General features: G+C 37.8%; 1 protein-coding gene across 1 annotated transcript in view; it reads left to right on the forward strand.

Moving 5' to 3' along the window:
* The window catches only part of TXNDC16 (thioredoxin domain containing 16), a 44,993-nt gene extending 31,049 nt beyond the window's left edge, over nt 1–13,944 (forward strand). The window contains exons 18-21 of the mRNA XM_072427860.1: nt 5,317–5,455; nt 8,667–8,827; nt 10,872–11,062; nt 13,001–13,944. Of these exons, the coding sequence (XP_072283961.1) occupies nt 5,317–5,455; nt 8,667–8,827; nt 10,872–11,062; nt 13,001–13,254 (745 nt within the window). The 3' untranslated portion in view covers nt 13,255–13,944. The remainder of the gene's footprint in view (nt 1–5,316; nt 5,456–8,666; nt 8,828–10,871; nt 11,063–13,000) is intronic.
* Nucleotides 13,945–14,349: the final 405 nt, after the last annotated feature.

A 14,349-nucleotide genomic window follows, 5' to 3' on the forward strand; every position in this document is an offset into this window, starting at 1 on the left:
CTATCAGAGTTGAAGTGTTATTGAATTTCTATTCTACATTATTTTCCATTATATTGTTCACAGAACTACAGGTCAACCAAATATTAATATTATTAATAATTAACAGTATTTATATAGCGCCAACATATTCCACAGTGCTGTACATGTACATGTAAATATTTTGTGCACAAAAAGACTAAAGGCCCCAGTTGTCCAATTTCTATTGTCCTATACTGGAGGGAATTGCTGGCTGGATTACCAGGAGAAAATAAAAGAGGAATGAAAGCCATGAAAACAAATGCAGCCACCACATCTAGGAACTGTTAAGTTGCAGTATACCACATTTTGATTTTGAGTTTAGATACATTAAGGGTCCATTTAAAAAGCTGTGAATCTGACAATCGCCAACAATTATCTGGGGGAAAACCTTCTGGGTCCATGAGATTTATTGGCAGTGATTGATTCTCTACCATGGAATGTTGGCTGAATATCAGATACACTGCTTTACACATAGACCCATAAGCGCTTATGAACAACTTCATTGCTTCCATAGAGAAGCACTCATTGGTGCAAGTTAGAAGTATTTACTTAATCTATTTGTACATTTTGAGGGACAATTTTATCTGGCCTTATCTGCCTGGGATTTGGCTCCATTATTTAATTCTTTGTTTTTTACCCCATAAAGCCCATTGTTATAGCTTCTTCCCATGAGAGTTTTGCAACAATTCATTCTATTTCCCCGCTGCCTGATTATAAAAAAAAAAAAAATAACAATAACTGTAACTGAGGCAGTTCTGGTGAAGATTGCACGGCAGCTTCCCATTTTTTCCACACCATATGACTTTCCTTGCTTCCTCCCACTCCAAATCAGGCTCTAATTTAGGAGTCTGGTTCCTCTGAATTGCTGGGTTTCCAGGCCTGCAGCCTCCCATGTGGAATAAAAGAATGGATGCTATAGATCATATAGAGTTTTTCTAGCATGGGAAATGAGGATAAAAATGACAGAGAGTTTCCTTTTCTATGACGGCAGAATGGATTATTTTGATGCCTGAAGACTGGGAATTAATGACTGTGAGACAGCAGCTGGTTATATTGTGTTTCCAGGGTACAATGATTGCTAATTCACTCGCAGATGTCAGAGGTTGTACGCCCAACCAGCACGTAACTTCTCCCCTAGGCATTGACATTAATTTTGTAAATTGCAGATTTCACTGTCACTTGTATCAACATTATTGTAGGTGGTTTAGATGAGTTTCATTCTGCGTCAGGATGAAGCTAAAAATGGGAGTAAATGTGAGATCGGCACATTGATAGTAGTATGAGAGTAAATATAAAGATTATTGTATAATACCAACGGTTACCAGTTCTACATAAAGGCCATTTTATTTAAGCCTTGTATGGACACACAGTAACTGTCACTCAAAACAATCATAGAGACCAACAAACACTGAACAAGATGGGCAGCTCTGCCATTATTCTTCTATAGAGAAGGAGAACAAGTGTGCAAGGCCTGTTTGGGGTACAGTTGTGCTTATAAGCAATCAGTTGGTAATTGATCCTGCATGATCAATACGGGATGATACATGAAAAATACATGTTCAGATAGGTGGTTATTGCAGTGATATGCAATGGGCATCAAGGATTCCTACTTGCCTGATCTCTTCCCAGCTGTCAAATTTTGCAGAGCATGCACAGCTCACTGGTGCTTGTCATTGCTTCCCATGCGAATGCCTTGCATGAACTGCTGCGCTACTTCATGGGAGTTATATCATCCTGGCACGGTCAATCAAGAAGATGGACAAAGATCGTAAGGAGGAAGAAGAAAAGGAAGATGGCAATGCAATGCTAAAGAACAGGGATGGGTTCCACTTTAGGGTCTGTACAGAACTTTAGCTTAGTGCTGACTTCAATCGTCCAATCAAAAGCCCGTTGACCCATTACAGATGCATCACAATAAACCTAAATTGTAACTGCTGCACCACGTACACCACGGTGCCTTACCGTGTGCTTCAACATGAGTGCTTTGGTGAAGTATGATGAGTTGCCTTTAAAAATGAATGTCACTGCAACATTCAAACTCTTACAATATGTATTGCTGTGACCTACCAAAATGCATTAGTGTTAAATGACAATTCACTTTTTGACGTGAGCTCCAGTATTCCAGTAAAAGAGAACAAAAACAGCCTTGGTTTAGCTGGAGGAGAAAGCTCAAGGGATTTTTTACTGCCAGGACAAAAACCAAGCACACATCATAGCACTCCTCACCATCAAAATGTAAAATAGTTTCTTAAGGAGCAATTTGTCTCTTGTGCACATATTTTCCATCCTCTATCCTCACCTGCTCTGTAACCTTATAAGATGATATTTATGGTTGTCATAAGAGACTTCTCCCTGCTATAGTCTTGTAAGTCAGATTCAAAGAATTGGCATGCCAAGGCCTGGAATTTCCTAACATTTACATCCGCATCTGGAAATCTGTGCATAGCAGTATATCAGGCACCTACAGAGATTGACTTGAGCTGTCTTGTAAAGCTTGGGAGGTTTTTCTCTATGTACATGCTGGAATGTACAATTTGTATGAGGAAGCAGATGTTTTATATTGCCCAATATGCATACAATACACAACCTGGAATTACAAATCATGATGGGTAGTATGATTGGTCTGCTAACTTAAAGTAGATCTAATGCCAGTTACTAAAATCTCATATAAGGTTCTGGGACTTTTGACTTGTGTCAATGATATCAGTGGGCAATCGGTTTGATCTGCTTAAACTAAAGAGGCAGAAGTCAGAAAGTTACATTCTAAATAATAATTACCAAGCCTTTTTATGCATAGAGCAATACTAAATCACCCATATCTTAGTACTAGGTCTGGTAGGAGATCAGGGTTTATGGTTGTTAGCATGAAAAACATCAAACATATATAGACAGATCAAAAGTAAATTTTATTGAAAATTCCCTGTGCACACTCTGCTCAGATTTCAAAGGTGGATCCTGCGCACATAACCCCATACATAAAGGAGTGTTACGGTTACGGTCATATTCTATGATCTGTGTTCTGGTCTACTATAATACTCTCTAGAAAATCTTGGTTCCCGCTGATCCTATTGCATTTGAAACTTTGAACTCCATTAGAAGGGTTGCCCAGCTGAAAGGGAACTGCCAGTAGAAGCTTTCTAGAAGTGCATCCAACCATTCTTGACACATCTTCAAGTTACTTATACTCAAATCTTCTATCTGATACTAATACTTGAAATTCCTATATCCCCTGATGAAGCATATTTGCAGAACGTGTTGGAACTATAGGAGCAATCGTAGCTAGGAAATCCGTTCCATGATAATCTTGCTTCTGGACTTTGACTGCAACTGTTGGTGCATTAATGTATATAATTAGAGAGTTTCTGACATGTTTAGTAAGATATTTTTCAATACAATTTTACTTTTGATCTGTATATAGATGTTTGATGATGCTTTTTCTGTTGATATTTTGCAGTCCCTGTTGCCCATTTTCTTATCAACATTCTAAATATATTGTTAAAAAAAATTTCTATTTTGATTACATATACTCAGTGACATCAATACTTTGTTCCTGTGCTTCTTGCTCTGTTATGAAGACCGATCTTTGCTGGTGGGAAGGGTTGGAAAGGTTGGAAAGGTTCTTTGCTTAGCTTTCTGAAAATGTCACAACACCTTGGCTTATTCAGAACACCCTAGGTAGGGCCTACACATGATGCTAAGCCTCCATGAATAAAAGGGCTAAAATCCAGTGAATTAAAAGGGTGGCCCAGGGACTATTAGGGTGAAGAGGAAGGGCTGGATAATGCTGGATGTCCTCCAGCCAAGGAAATGAGACTCTTTCTGAAAGCTTCTCTTGGCTGTAACTTCTAATGCAAACACTAAATAGCTCCCAGTGTGCAGTGATATCATACCAAGTCATTTTAGTATAGGATTTGTAAAGAATAAGCAGTTGCACAGAAACAGGACATTAAGGGCATTTAATCATCCAACATTATATTAGTATAAAAAATGCAAGCAAACTTTATTTAAACAATACATAAAATATACAAAAATTTTAAAATTAAACATGTTGAAATGATTTCAAGCATAACAACGAATCCAAATATTCCATGTTTTTCCTTTAATTAAGACCACGCAGCCCACATAGAGGGGAGCAGTAGGAACTGCACCAACGGAAATCTGTAAGCATCAAATGTAACCTTAAGATCCATTACCATAACCATATCCACTAGGAGTATCATAAATCCAGGATTACTATTTGCAGAAATTCCACACAAAATACCAATAACTGCTATAACCCTACTTTACTAAATCAAATTCCCTATGCTGTACTTGTATTCACCATAACAAAGCCTTAGTTTACTATTAAATGAATACTAGATGATAACAAGGCATACTAAAGGGACTAATCCTTAATGAAAGGCTTTATTATTTTGATACAGGAAAGGAGCCTATACAACTGTGCAAGACTGAAGTAAAGTCTAGAGATCAGCTTTAAAAAAAATTATAGTTTTTCTTAATCGTCACTTAAGAAAAATTGGTGCATTTGATTTTTCAAAGGAGTATGTAGACTGTTTTCTCTGTGTGCTGGTTTTGTAATTTATATTTGGGGCAAGTATGGATCGATGAAAAAGCACTGTTGTCACACAAAGACAGGAAGTGTATTATGACTACAAGACATCTCATACCCGTAACGTAGGAAGGTAGGCATGATAACAATATTTGAGATCTCACTAAAGCTTCCTTACTGAATTGCTAGGGGAATCAACAGGTATTTTTTGCACTAATTGAACAAGGTTAAACTTTGCCTAATACCATGAAGAAACTCAGAATACAGCAGGGTATGTTTGTCTGTGAATGGCTTTTATCCCATGTGGTCACAGCTCGACCCACTGCCATCCATCAGAAATTCATTATATTTACTATATTTACTGCATTCCCATGCTAAAATATCTCCCAACCAGGGTCAAGTAAAAACCTTTTCTTTCCTGTATGAAGAAGCATGTGACCCTTCGCACAAAGTAGTGCCAGGTGATTGAGTTTCCAATCATTGGAATGAAGCTTTGTCACATGGGGCAAGAGGTAGGGTCCTAAGTATGCGCCAAATAGATACATTTTAAGGGTTTTTTGCCTCTTATTGTTAAACCTTTCACATAGCAATGGTTATTGAAATCTAATTGTTTGTTATAAACCTAAACACTTTTCTCCTAGAAATGAGGCTCAGTATATAAATATGTTTTCCTCTCTGTAACTGACAACTGGAAATATTGCAATCAAAGTATCTCCAGTGATTCAAAAACCATGCATTCTTTCTTTTAGGGCAGAAAAGTATGATGTCCATCCTCCTGCCGTCCTATTCTCCAGACGAGGAGTACAGAAAGTCTTTGCTGTGTCCCTTCACAACACTGCTCGTAATGAGGTCCTTCCACTCCTCAGACGGGGATTACTCGGAGAGTTTGTGAGTGTTACCGGTTTCATATGATCACAAGGCTCTGAGCTCAAAGACAAGTGCCAGTTACATAAACACACAGACCTCTCCTCAGTGTGAAGAATGTCATGTATATATTGAACACACAAAGGGTTTAGAAATAGATCCAAATCATATGGGAAGCTTTACCAATTCCTGGAGGCTTGCTGGTGGTTTCACAGCCATGGTATTTAATTCCATATGTGTAGCTCTTTCTTCTACCCCGTTTTTTTCTTGTGGGATAGATCAACTCTGCAATCTGCTGAATACATTTCGTGTCTGATATTTAATCAAGAGCATTTTGTATGTTTGTGATCAGAGAGGGTCTGGTAAGAAAGCTTTTGGGGTTGTGTGGATGACTTTGTTTGTTTAAAGTAGGTCTGGCATTCCTATAAAATTCTATAAGAATGTAAAACTTGTTTGAAGTAGGTCAAATGCACTTTGGGAAATCAACTTTAGGTAAAAAGCAAACTCAGAAGTGTTTCAGGCTGGTGTCAAACTTATTCTATCAAAACAAGGTCAGAGTCTACTAACACAGGTCTTAAAGCATGCTTTCCCAAATAGACTTATAACATAAATAGACTTATATTGGGGGTCATGAAAAGAAAACACCTTACATTGGTGGCCAGGGGAAGGAATACCCTTTACATTAGTGGTTACATAGTGGTCCCTATTTATTGTACAGCGCTGCGTAATATGTTGGCGCTATATAAATCCTGTTTAATAATAATATTAATAATACATTAGTGGTTATGGATAGAATGTGTTCAATATGAAAAGTGTTCCTTACAATGGTGCTCAGCGTGAAGAATTCCCCTTACATTCATGGTCAGTAAGAAAAATGCCCCATATATTGGGAGGAATGCCTCTCACATTTGTGATCATAACAAGAATGTCCCTTATAGTAGGTTCCAGGTTAAAATCTCGGCCAGGACACTATCTGCATTGACTTTGCAAGTTCTCTCTATGTTTGTGTGGGTTTCCTCCAGGTACTCCGGTTTCCTCCCACATTCCAAAAAAATGCAGTTACGTTAAATGGCTTCCCTCCCAAATTGGTCTTAAACTGTATTGGACATATGACTATGGTAAGGACATTGGATTGTGAGTCCTTTTTAGGGAAACCTAGTGACATGACTTTGTAAAGTGCTAGTTAATATGAATGTCAGCGCTATATAAATTCTAGATAATAATAATAGTAGTGATCAATATGAAAAATGCTTCATACATTGCTGTTCAGTTAGAAGAATTCTCCTTAGATTGGGGTCAGTGTGAAAAATGTTCCCTACATTCATTGTCAGTTGGAAGAATTCCCTTTAGATTTGGTGATCATTGGAGAAAAAATGAATAAGCATAAAAAATTAAAGCTATTAAAGCCACAACATCTGCAGTCTAAGTAAGATGCAATATATTACATTTTGGATTTAGATACATTTTCATTAAATTTTAAAGAGTGGTTCATGGTCAAACACAGATTATGAGCTCAGTGCATATTTCCTGTCTCCTTAACTTCATTATGCTTTGTGTGTAAGGCAATGTGCTTACTTTAATGGAGTTACGTTGACAGAAAATGTACCCATAACTATGACTATATACGTCATTAAAGTTACACTTTTAGTGGGCCCAAAAACTTCAAATTAATGCTGGTTCCGATATATAGATCCGTCATCACCCTCTTCCAGGAAGATATCTGCCACTTATGCTGTAATTGATTCACGTGCTTCAGGAGGTACTTTTGTTGTCTCACTAATGATGGGTAAATTTAAGATAAGACAAATGGCCATGGGGTGTGTGGAGATATATACAGGGGAAACATTATTCCGGGTGCACTTAACAGGCTGAATATTGCCAATTGTCTCATTACACAAGATAATTGTAGTCTGCTAATTCTCATGAGCATATTTCTCTTATATAATTATCATTCATTTGAACAGATCTATCACAAGGCAGACCAACTTATGCTGCATTATCTGTCTGACACCTAAGATAAGACATAATAAATTGCGTAACCATAACAGTAAATGGAGAAGGAGTGGAGCCCATTCATCATAAGTGCAGACCAAGCATTCTACTTTTGAAAAAGTAATTTGTCAACAGCCACCAACAAGCAGGGCATATTGGCAGCTAAATGCTTTTATAACCATGGTTTCCTAAAACCCTAGGGCTCCTTCAGAGGTTCCTAGGGGTTCCTTGAGCAATTAGCAAATTGTGCCTTTCAGGTCAGTTTAAAGCAGACCTATGACCACATTTTTTACTTTATATAGAAGGGCAGATAGCCCTCCTTTATAAATTAAAAATGTGGTTGTTTTTTTTTAAATGCCTTTAAAAAAAGAAATAAAAAAAAAAAGGTTAAGCCCCTCCTCTTCTGTCCTTACCGCCGTGGTAGGCATTCATCCTATTGACCACCAGGCTATCTATCATGTATCATGAATTGGGCATATGCTAAATAACATGAAAGGGTCCTGGAGACCTAAGTCCAAGGGTTCAGACAAGTAAATAGGGCAAATATGATTAAAATATTCAACAATAACATAAACAGAATATAGAAGTACAAGCAAAGTCCAAACACTACACAGGAACAATGGAAGACATGGACAATTAGACAGAGGTCGGAGACAGATGGACCGTGATCCACAGTATGTGACCTTACTTTAAAGCCAATTAATGTAGCAAGGTGTGCACAGCAGTGACCTAAGCTGCAGTGCGAGTACCAACCAGCAGATGGCGAAGGTTCTAGGTCTTTATTTCTAACACTTAAGCTTTGTAAGGACATCCAATAGACATCAGAGGACTGTTGCTGTAAACGATCTTTCTTGATCGTTCCAGTGACAGATGAACAAATAAGCACTCTACACACTGCTTTGGTCTGTGCAATTGAGAGGGAAGGATGAGCTGCACCCCACTGTGCTCTCTCCCATAGCAGTGAACAGCAATCATTTGCGATTGGTCATTCATCAAGTTACAAGTATGATATGATTCCATATGTGTTTAATGGAACATGCAACCAAAACACTTTTCCAAACAGTTTACAATTGCTTATCAAAACAAATGTTGTCATTGTTTTTGCATCATCTCATACACAAAACTTCCCGTGGTTTGCTTCATATGTTTTATCTAGAAATTCAGCCCAAACTTTAAATTAAAACAATGCCAAATGTCTTCCAGGTCTGTCAACTAAAATCTGCTTTCTATCCTTGTGCCGCAGCCAGAGATCAGAGTGGAAACTCTACCGTCCCTTCTCCGGAGCCAGCGGGCCCTTCTTATCCTCTTCTCAGAGGGCCCTCTCAATCACAGCCATGAGAAGCACATCCTGAGCCTGGTGCGGGGGAAATACTTAGAGCCGCATTTGGCTTGTTGGTTGAATCTGTAAGTACCCATCAGGTAACATGTCCAGCAAAGTACAATGTTAGCATTACAGAACTAACGTGGGAATTTTTCCATTACTTTGTGTTTGTTGTAAATTAATAGTCACTTTTCCATCCTCAGTACTTATTGTTATATGGGGGTTGTGCAGAATTATTGCATATATTTACATGGGTTTTGTCATATTAGTTTATATTAGGTAAATGAAAAAAAATTTGTAGGATTTCAAAGGTGAAGGTGGAGGTCCAGGCTCATTTTGATGTTTACAAGATCTTAAACAACATTTTTTACAGTGCTCAAAAGGTCAATCTCAAATTACACAGGGGTAAATAAGTATAATGGGCAGCTAATCGATTCCCTTCCATCTGCTCTGTACAGGCTTTTAATTACAATGAGACAGTCAGTCTCTCTCTCTCTCTCTCTCTCTCTCTCTCTCTCTCTCTGTCTCTGTCTCTGTCTCTGTCTCTGTCTCTGTCTCTGTCTCTGTCTTTGGGATTTGGGTGCTTCAAGTATAATATAAGGAGGCTCTAGAATACTAATAATGTTGTGGAGTGAAATGAGAAGATGTCATCTTGGACTGAGGATATTTTTTATTTTTAAGACTATAAACATTTTCAACAAGTACAGACAATACTTGTTCATGAGGCTAGAAATGTATTGTACTTTTATTTCCTGTAATTTATAAAGGCAACTAAACACTCTTTTTTATCTTCTTTAAACATTGCTTCTTTCATGGATAAAATAACTAGTAACTAATATAGATCCCAAGGAACATACATTTTGGCAAGATTACCTGGTGAAAAAGCATGAAAGTGAAAACCCATAAAAAACCTAGGGTTCCTTTAGAGGTTGCTAGTGGTCCCTTGAGCAATGAGCAGTCTGTGCCCTCCGAGGCATTGACACCAATGATCTTTTAGGCTATCCTTCCCAATGGCCAGCAATGTAAGAGGCATTCTCCCCTTTGACCACCACTCTACGCCATGTACTGTGAGCTGTGGATATAGTCATTATAGAAGGGGTTCCCTAAAGCATAAAAGTTATCTCAAGGGTTCCCCGATGTTAAAAAGGTTAAGAATGGCTGCTATAAAGTCTGAAACCTTTGGCAGTTACCTAAAGAATAATGTAACCAGAGCTGGTATGGTCTCGGTGGCTCTCCAAGAAAGTGCGTTGTTTGGGTTGAAGGGGGCCAGCTATCTGAAGCATTATCCAAACCATATGATAAGTAATAATTATCATTAATATTATATAGCACAGTATTTATTTATTGCCTATATTTCACAGTGCCGTACAAAATCCATAATTATGTCACTAACTGTCTCTCAAAGAAGCTCACAATCTCATATCCCTACCATAGTCATATGTCATTACCCCCGTCTAATGTCAATTTTGGGGGAAAGCCAATTAACCTAACTGCATGTTTTTGTAATGTAGGAGGATACCTGGGTACCCAGAGGAAACCCACACAAACATGGGGAGCACCTGCAAACTCCATGCAGATAGTTTTCTGGCCGATATTCAAATATTGGACCCAGTACTGCAAAGGCCATAGTGCCAACCACTGAGCCACTGTGCCGCCAATGAGCTAAAACAAAGTCCATGATATTAAATTTTGACAGCAAGCATGAGAAATCTAATTTATTTCTGCTTTTATGATAATATTGAACGCCTGTTTTATGAAAACTGATCCAATAACTAATGTCTTTAAAGATATAAAAGGTTTTTTTTTTTACTTATGTAAACCAGTCTCTTTCCCAGCAGATGAGAACATCAGGCTGACAATGCTTCTTGGAATTTTAGTGCAGGCACTTTGTTGTCAGCTACAAAGGCAGATAATGGCTTACCTGATTTTTTGCAGAATCACGTTGTATTTTCAGTTTTTACTTTCAAAGAGACAACATAAGTGAAATGTGCATGTATCATATAGCTTGAATATTTATTTTTCCAATTTTACCCACACAAACACTAAATATTCAGCATTGAGCACTTTATTGCTGTCAAAGTGCACAATAAATAGCAGTACATGCCAGTTTTATTTTTCTGTTTACAGAAAGGAAACTCCCGTGGCATATGAGATCCTTAAAAAGTACTTTGGCCTGATCCCACATCTACCAGCGCTTGTCCTGGTTACCCTTGGCACACAAGGACAAGTGTTTGCATTGCCGGCAGATCAGCCCATCACTGAAGTCAATGTTTTATATTGGCTGGAAATGGTAAAGGCGGGAGAGGAAACACCAATCTGTAAGTATATATGGAGCGTATCTGTCTTTATTTTATTATATCTGTATTTATTTCCTTATTATATGCTTGTATAGAAATAAAGATGTTTTTGAAATTATATAAATCTTTTAGTAGTTTTTTAAACTTTAATTGCAATCTTTAATTAGAACTTAACTGTAAAAGCAAAAAATGTAAGGAGGCGGCTCTATATTGCAGAAGGAACAGGCTATGCCTCATCTTCAGTAAAACAAATTCATGTTCACTGTTAGTGTACCTTCACAACAGGCATCTATGCTGGAATAAATGGACTTTCATGCACATGTAAAGGAGTCAGCCTGAAAAAGCTGAAACAAGACTGGACAAGATGTTGGTGCCGGCAAGGGGGCATTAGGTTGGGTTTTACTTTAAATAAAATTAAATTCCACAATTACCAATAAAGTTCATTTTAAAAATCCTATATATGGAACTTGTGTTTAATCTATCCATGTATAAGCAGCATTGAGTTCCTTCCAATAAAAAGCAGCACTGAGTTCCTCAGTAAAAGTTTATACAGGTAGTCCCCGGGTTACATACGAGATAGGGACTGTAGGTTCGTTCTTAAGTTGTATTTGTATGTAAGTCATAATAGGTACATTATTTTAATAAATGCAATTAGGACAGATGTTTGTCTCAACATATAAAATAAAGGTGAGGAAACGGGGGGGAGTCTATCTAACCTCTACTTAATATTATCAAAGATTATCAAAGCCTACCCCGGAGTATTTGTCAATAAAGCAAGAAAGAAGGGATGGCTTATAAAGGGATAGTATATATATAACGGAGTCCCGTGTTCCAACGTCTTTCGCCTGTATTGGCTTCCTGAGGGGACATGTGGGCCGTAGAGTGCAACTGTATATAAAGATCACATACATATATATATATATTCATGCATTAGAATATGTGCTAGGTGTATGTTGTACACCTGTGGATATAATGCATACATATAGCATATTGAAATATATATATATATAACAAGTGTGTCAAAATAAATAAATGCCAATTGATTCTACACATCAAACACAGTTTGTTCATTAGAGTTACAAGATGTTGTAGATGTCATGCGAACAGCCCCCTCCCCCCTATCAAGCCTCCGTCCTGCACACAATCGTGCAGGGAAGCCCTGTTCGTATATATAATAAAAATGGTAATGGATAAAGTGCCTCAGTTAAACCACTGTTTAAAAAATAAAAGAAGTGCAGTATAACTGAGAGCAGATATCACTATAAATAGGTAAACGTAACTATGACTTTCTAAAATTTTAAAGTCCTTTAATTCCTGTGCACCAAAATAACCAATAGAAGTCCCAGCACTATGACCCATTTATGTTCAATTGTCCTGCACTGGCAAATTCACATGTTACAGGTACTGGGTTAAAAGTTTTAAAAGTTTAAAGGTTAAAAGTTTGCTATTTAGACAACCTAGGACCCCAGTAGGTAAATTCCTGTTTATGGTTCCATTAAACTTGGTGTAGATGGAGGAAGTTGCTGAGTTTTGGCCTGTGAATAATAGTGCTACCCTTGGGCATTTAAGAGTGAAAATGTACTGTGAATCACAAGAGTGAGGAAAATGACATGTTTTGGTGGTTTGATTTTTTTATATTTATTCCAAGTATTTAGCAGTTTGGCCTAAGGTTTGCTTCTTTCCATCTGGGAAACCCCTTCAAATCACTAGAGAGCAAAGTAAAAGTCACTTTTATTAGTGACTCCCTTTATGATTCATTGTCCAAAGGTCGGGGTCACTGATTCATCTAGTCCTGCTGTTCATTCATCACACACCCAGGACTTCCTGTTATCTGATATAAGTTTATAGGGAATAACGTCTGCTAGTGGTTATGTCTGGAATATTTTTTTGCCTTTACTTAATCTTTGGCTGTTTTGACTGCACATTTCAGGCCAATTCATTTTCTTATATTGTTTTTAGATTCCTTATCTAATGAAGAATGGGGTCCTCCGCTCCCAGACTACGATTTCCTTGCTATGATGGACGCCGCCGACCCTAGCTTTGCTGCGCAGAAAATTCGCATTAACATGAAGCCCCGCAAACGTAAGAAGGCGGAGCTGTCCATCGATGACGAAGGTGCAGACGCCAAACGTCGGCCGGGAAGAAGTTTGCGTGGAACTGTGCCAAAGTTCCTGGAGAGTGAAAAGGTTTCTGAGCAGCATACAGAACTTTGAGTCCAGCAGTAATATTTAAAGTGGACCTGTCCCGACAGTGACACTTTCACTATTCTCTTTAAACTTTATTAGTAAAAAAAAGTCCCATGCTTTCTGCTGATTGGAGATCTTGAGCTGTAACTCAGCAAGGGTCGTGCTGAACACTCTATTATCCTGGATGGCTGGAGTTGCTCCTTATGGCACAGGGAGATTTTCTATGTTCTTGGAATTTAAGCAAGTGGTTTACCCCCTCTCCGAATACAAATTTATAAATACTTTACCGATAATGATTCTTTGTATATTTACCACACAAATTCCAGAGTACAGTAACCCATTGCAACTGCTGCAAAATCTCTCAACATGGACTCTGTCGGTTACTTTGCACTGGTTTACCCCCACAAACACTATACAGTTCTTTGCTGTCCATATCCCGTATGTTAAAATCCATCCGAACAACAGTTATACCAATATACTCTGGATTGTATCAATCTCATTGTAAATCTCTGAAGATTCTTTAAAAATCACAATGTTTCTCGATGTTGAGGCTCTGAGGGAGAGAAGGTGAAGGCATAAGCTGTCTGGTTCAACGTTCATTTATTGTTTGATACATGGGCCAGGCTGCGTCCTGCTCATACGTGCCATATACAGGCTGTGTTTTTTAAATATGTTATTGTATTTAAAACAACAAAATAAAATAACTTAAACAGGAAATCCTTGTGTGTGAGTCTAATCAGTATGATTATCGCTCTCTCTCTCTCGCTCTCTCTCATATATATATATATATATATATATATATATATATACATACATATATATTATTAACAGTAGGAACATTATAATTAGAAACTCATTTCACAATTAGGTGAGTATCTATCTATCAATCTGATATGCTTTTACTCTATCCTATTACCTTTCTTTCACTCAGTATCCCTCTATCTCTAATTCAAACATTTTCTTGCTCTATTTTTATTAACAATCAATTGCACTCTATCACTTCCCTGTCACTGTCCCTCGATCTCTCCCTTTCTCTCTGAGTCCCTGTTCTTCAATATTTCTCTCTATTTCTCTCTGTCTGTCTGTCTCTCTTGTCCAGTCTGTATCTAGAAGTTTGGAAAG

Source organism: Pyxicephalus adspersus, chromosome 12 (assembly GCF_032062135.1).
Source record: "Pyxicephalus adspersus chromosome 12, UCB_Pads_2.0, whole genome shotgun sequence".
NCBI lineage: Eukaryota > Metazoa > Chordata > Amphibia > Anura > Pyxicephalidae > Pyxicephalus > Pyxicephalus adspersus.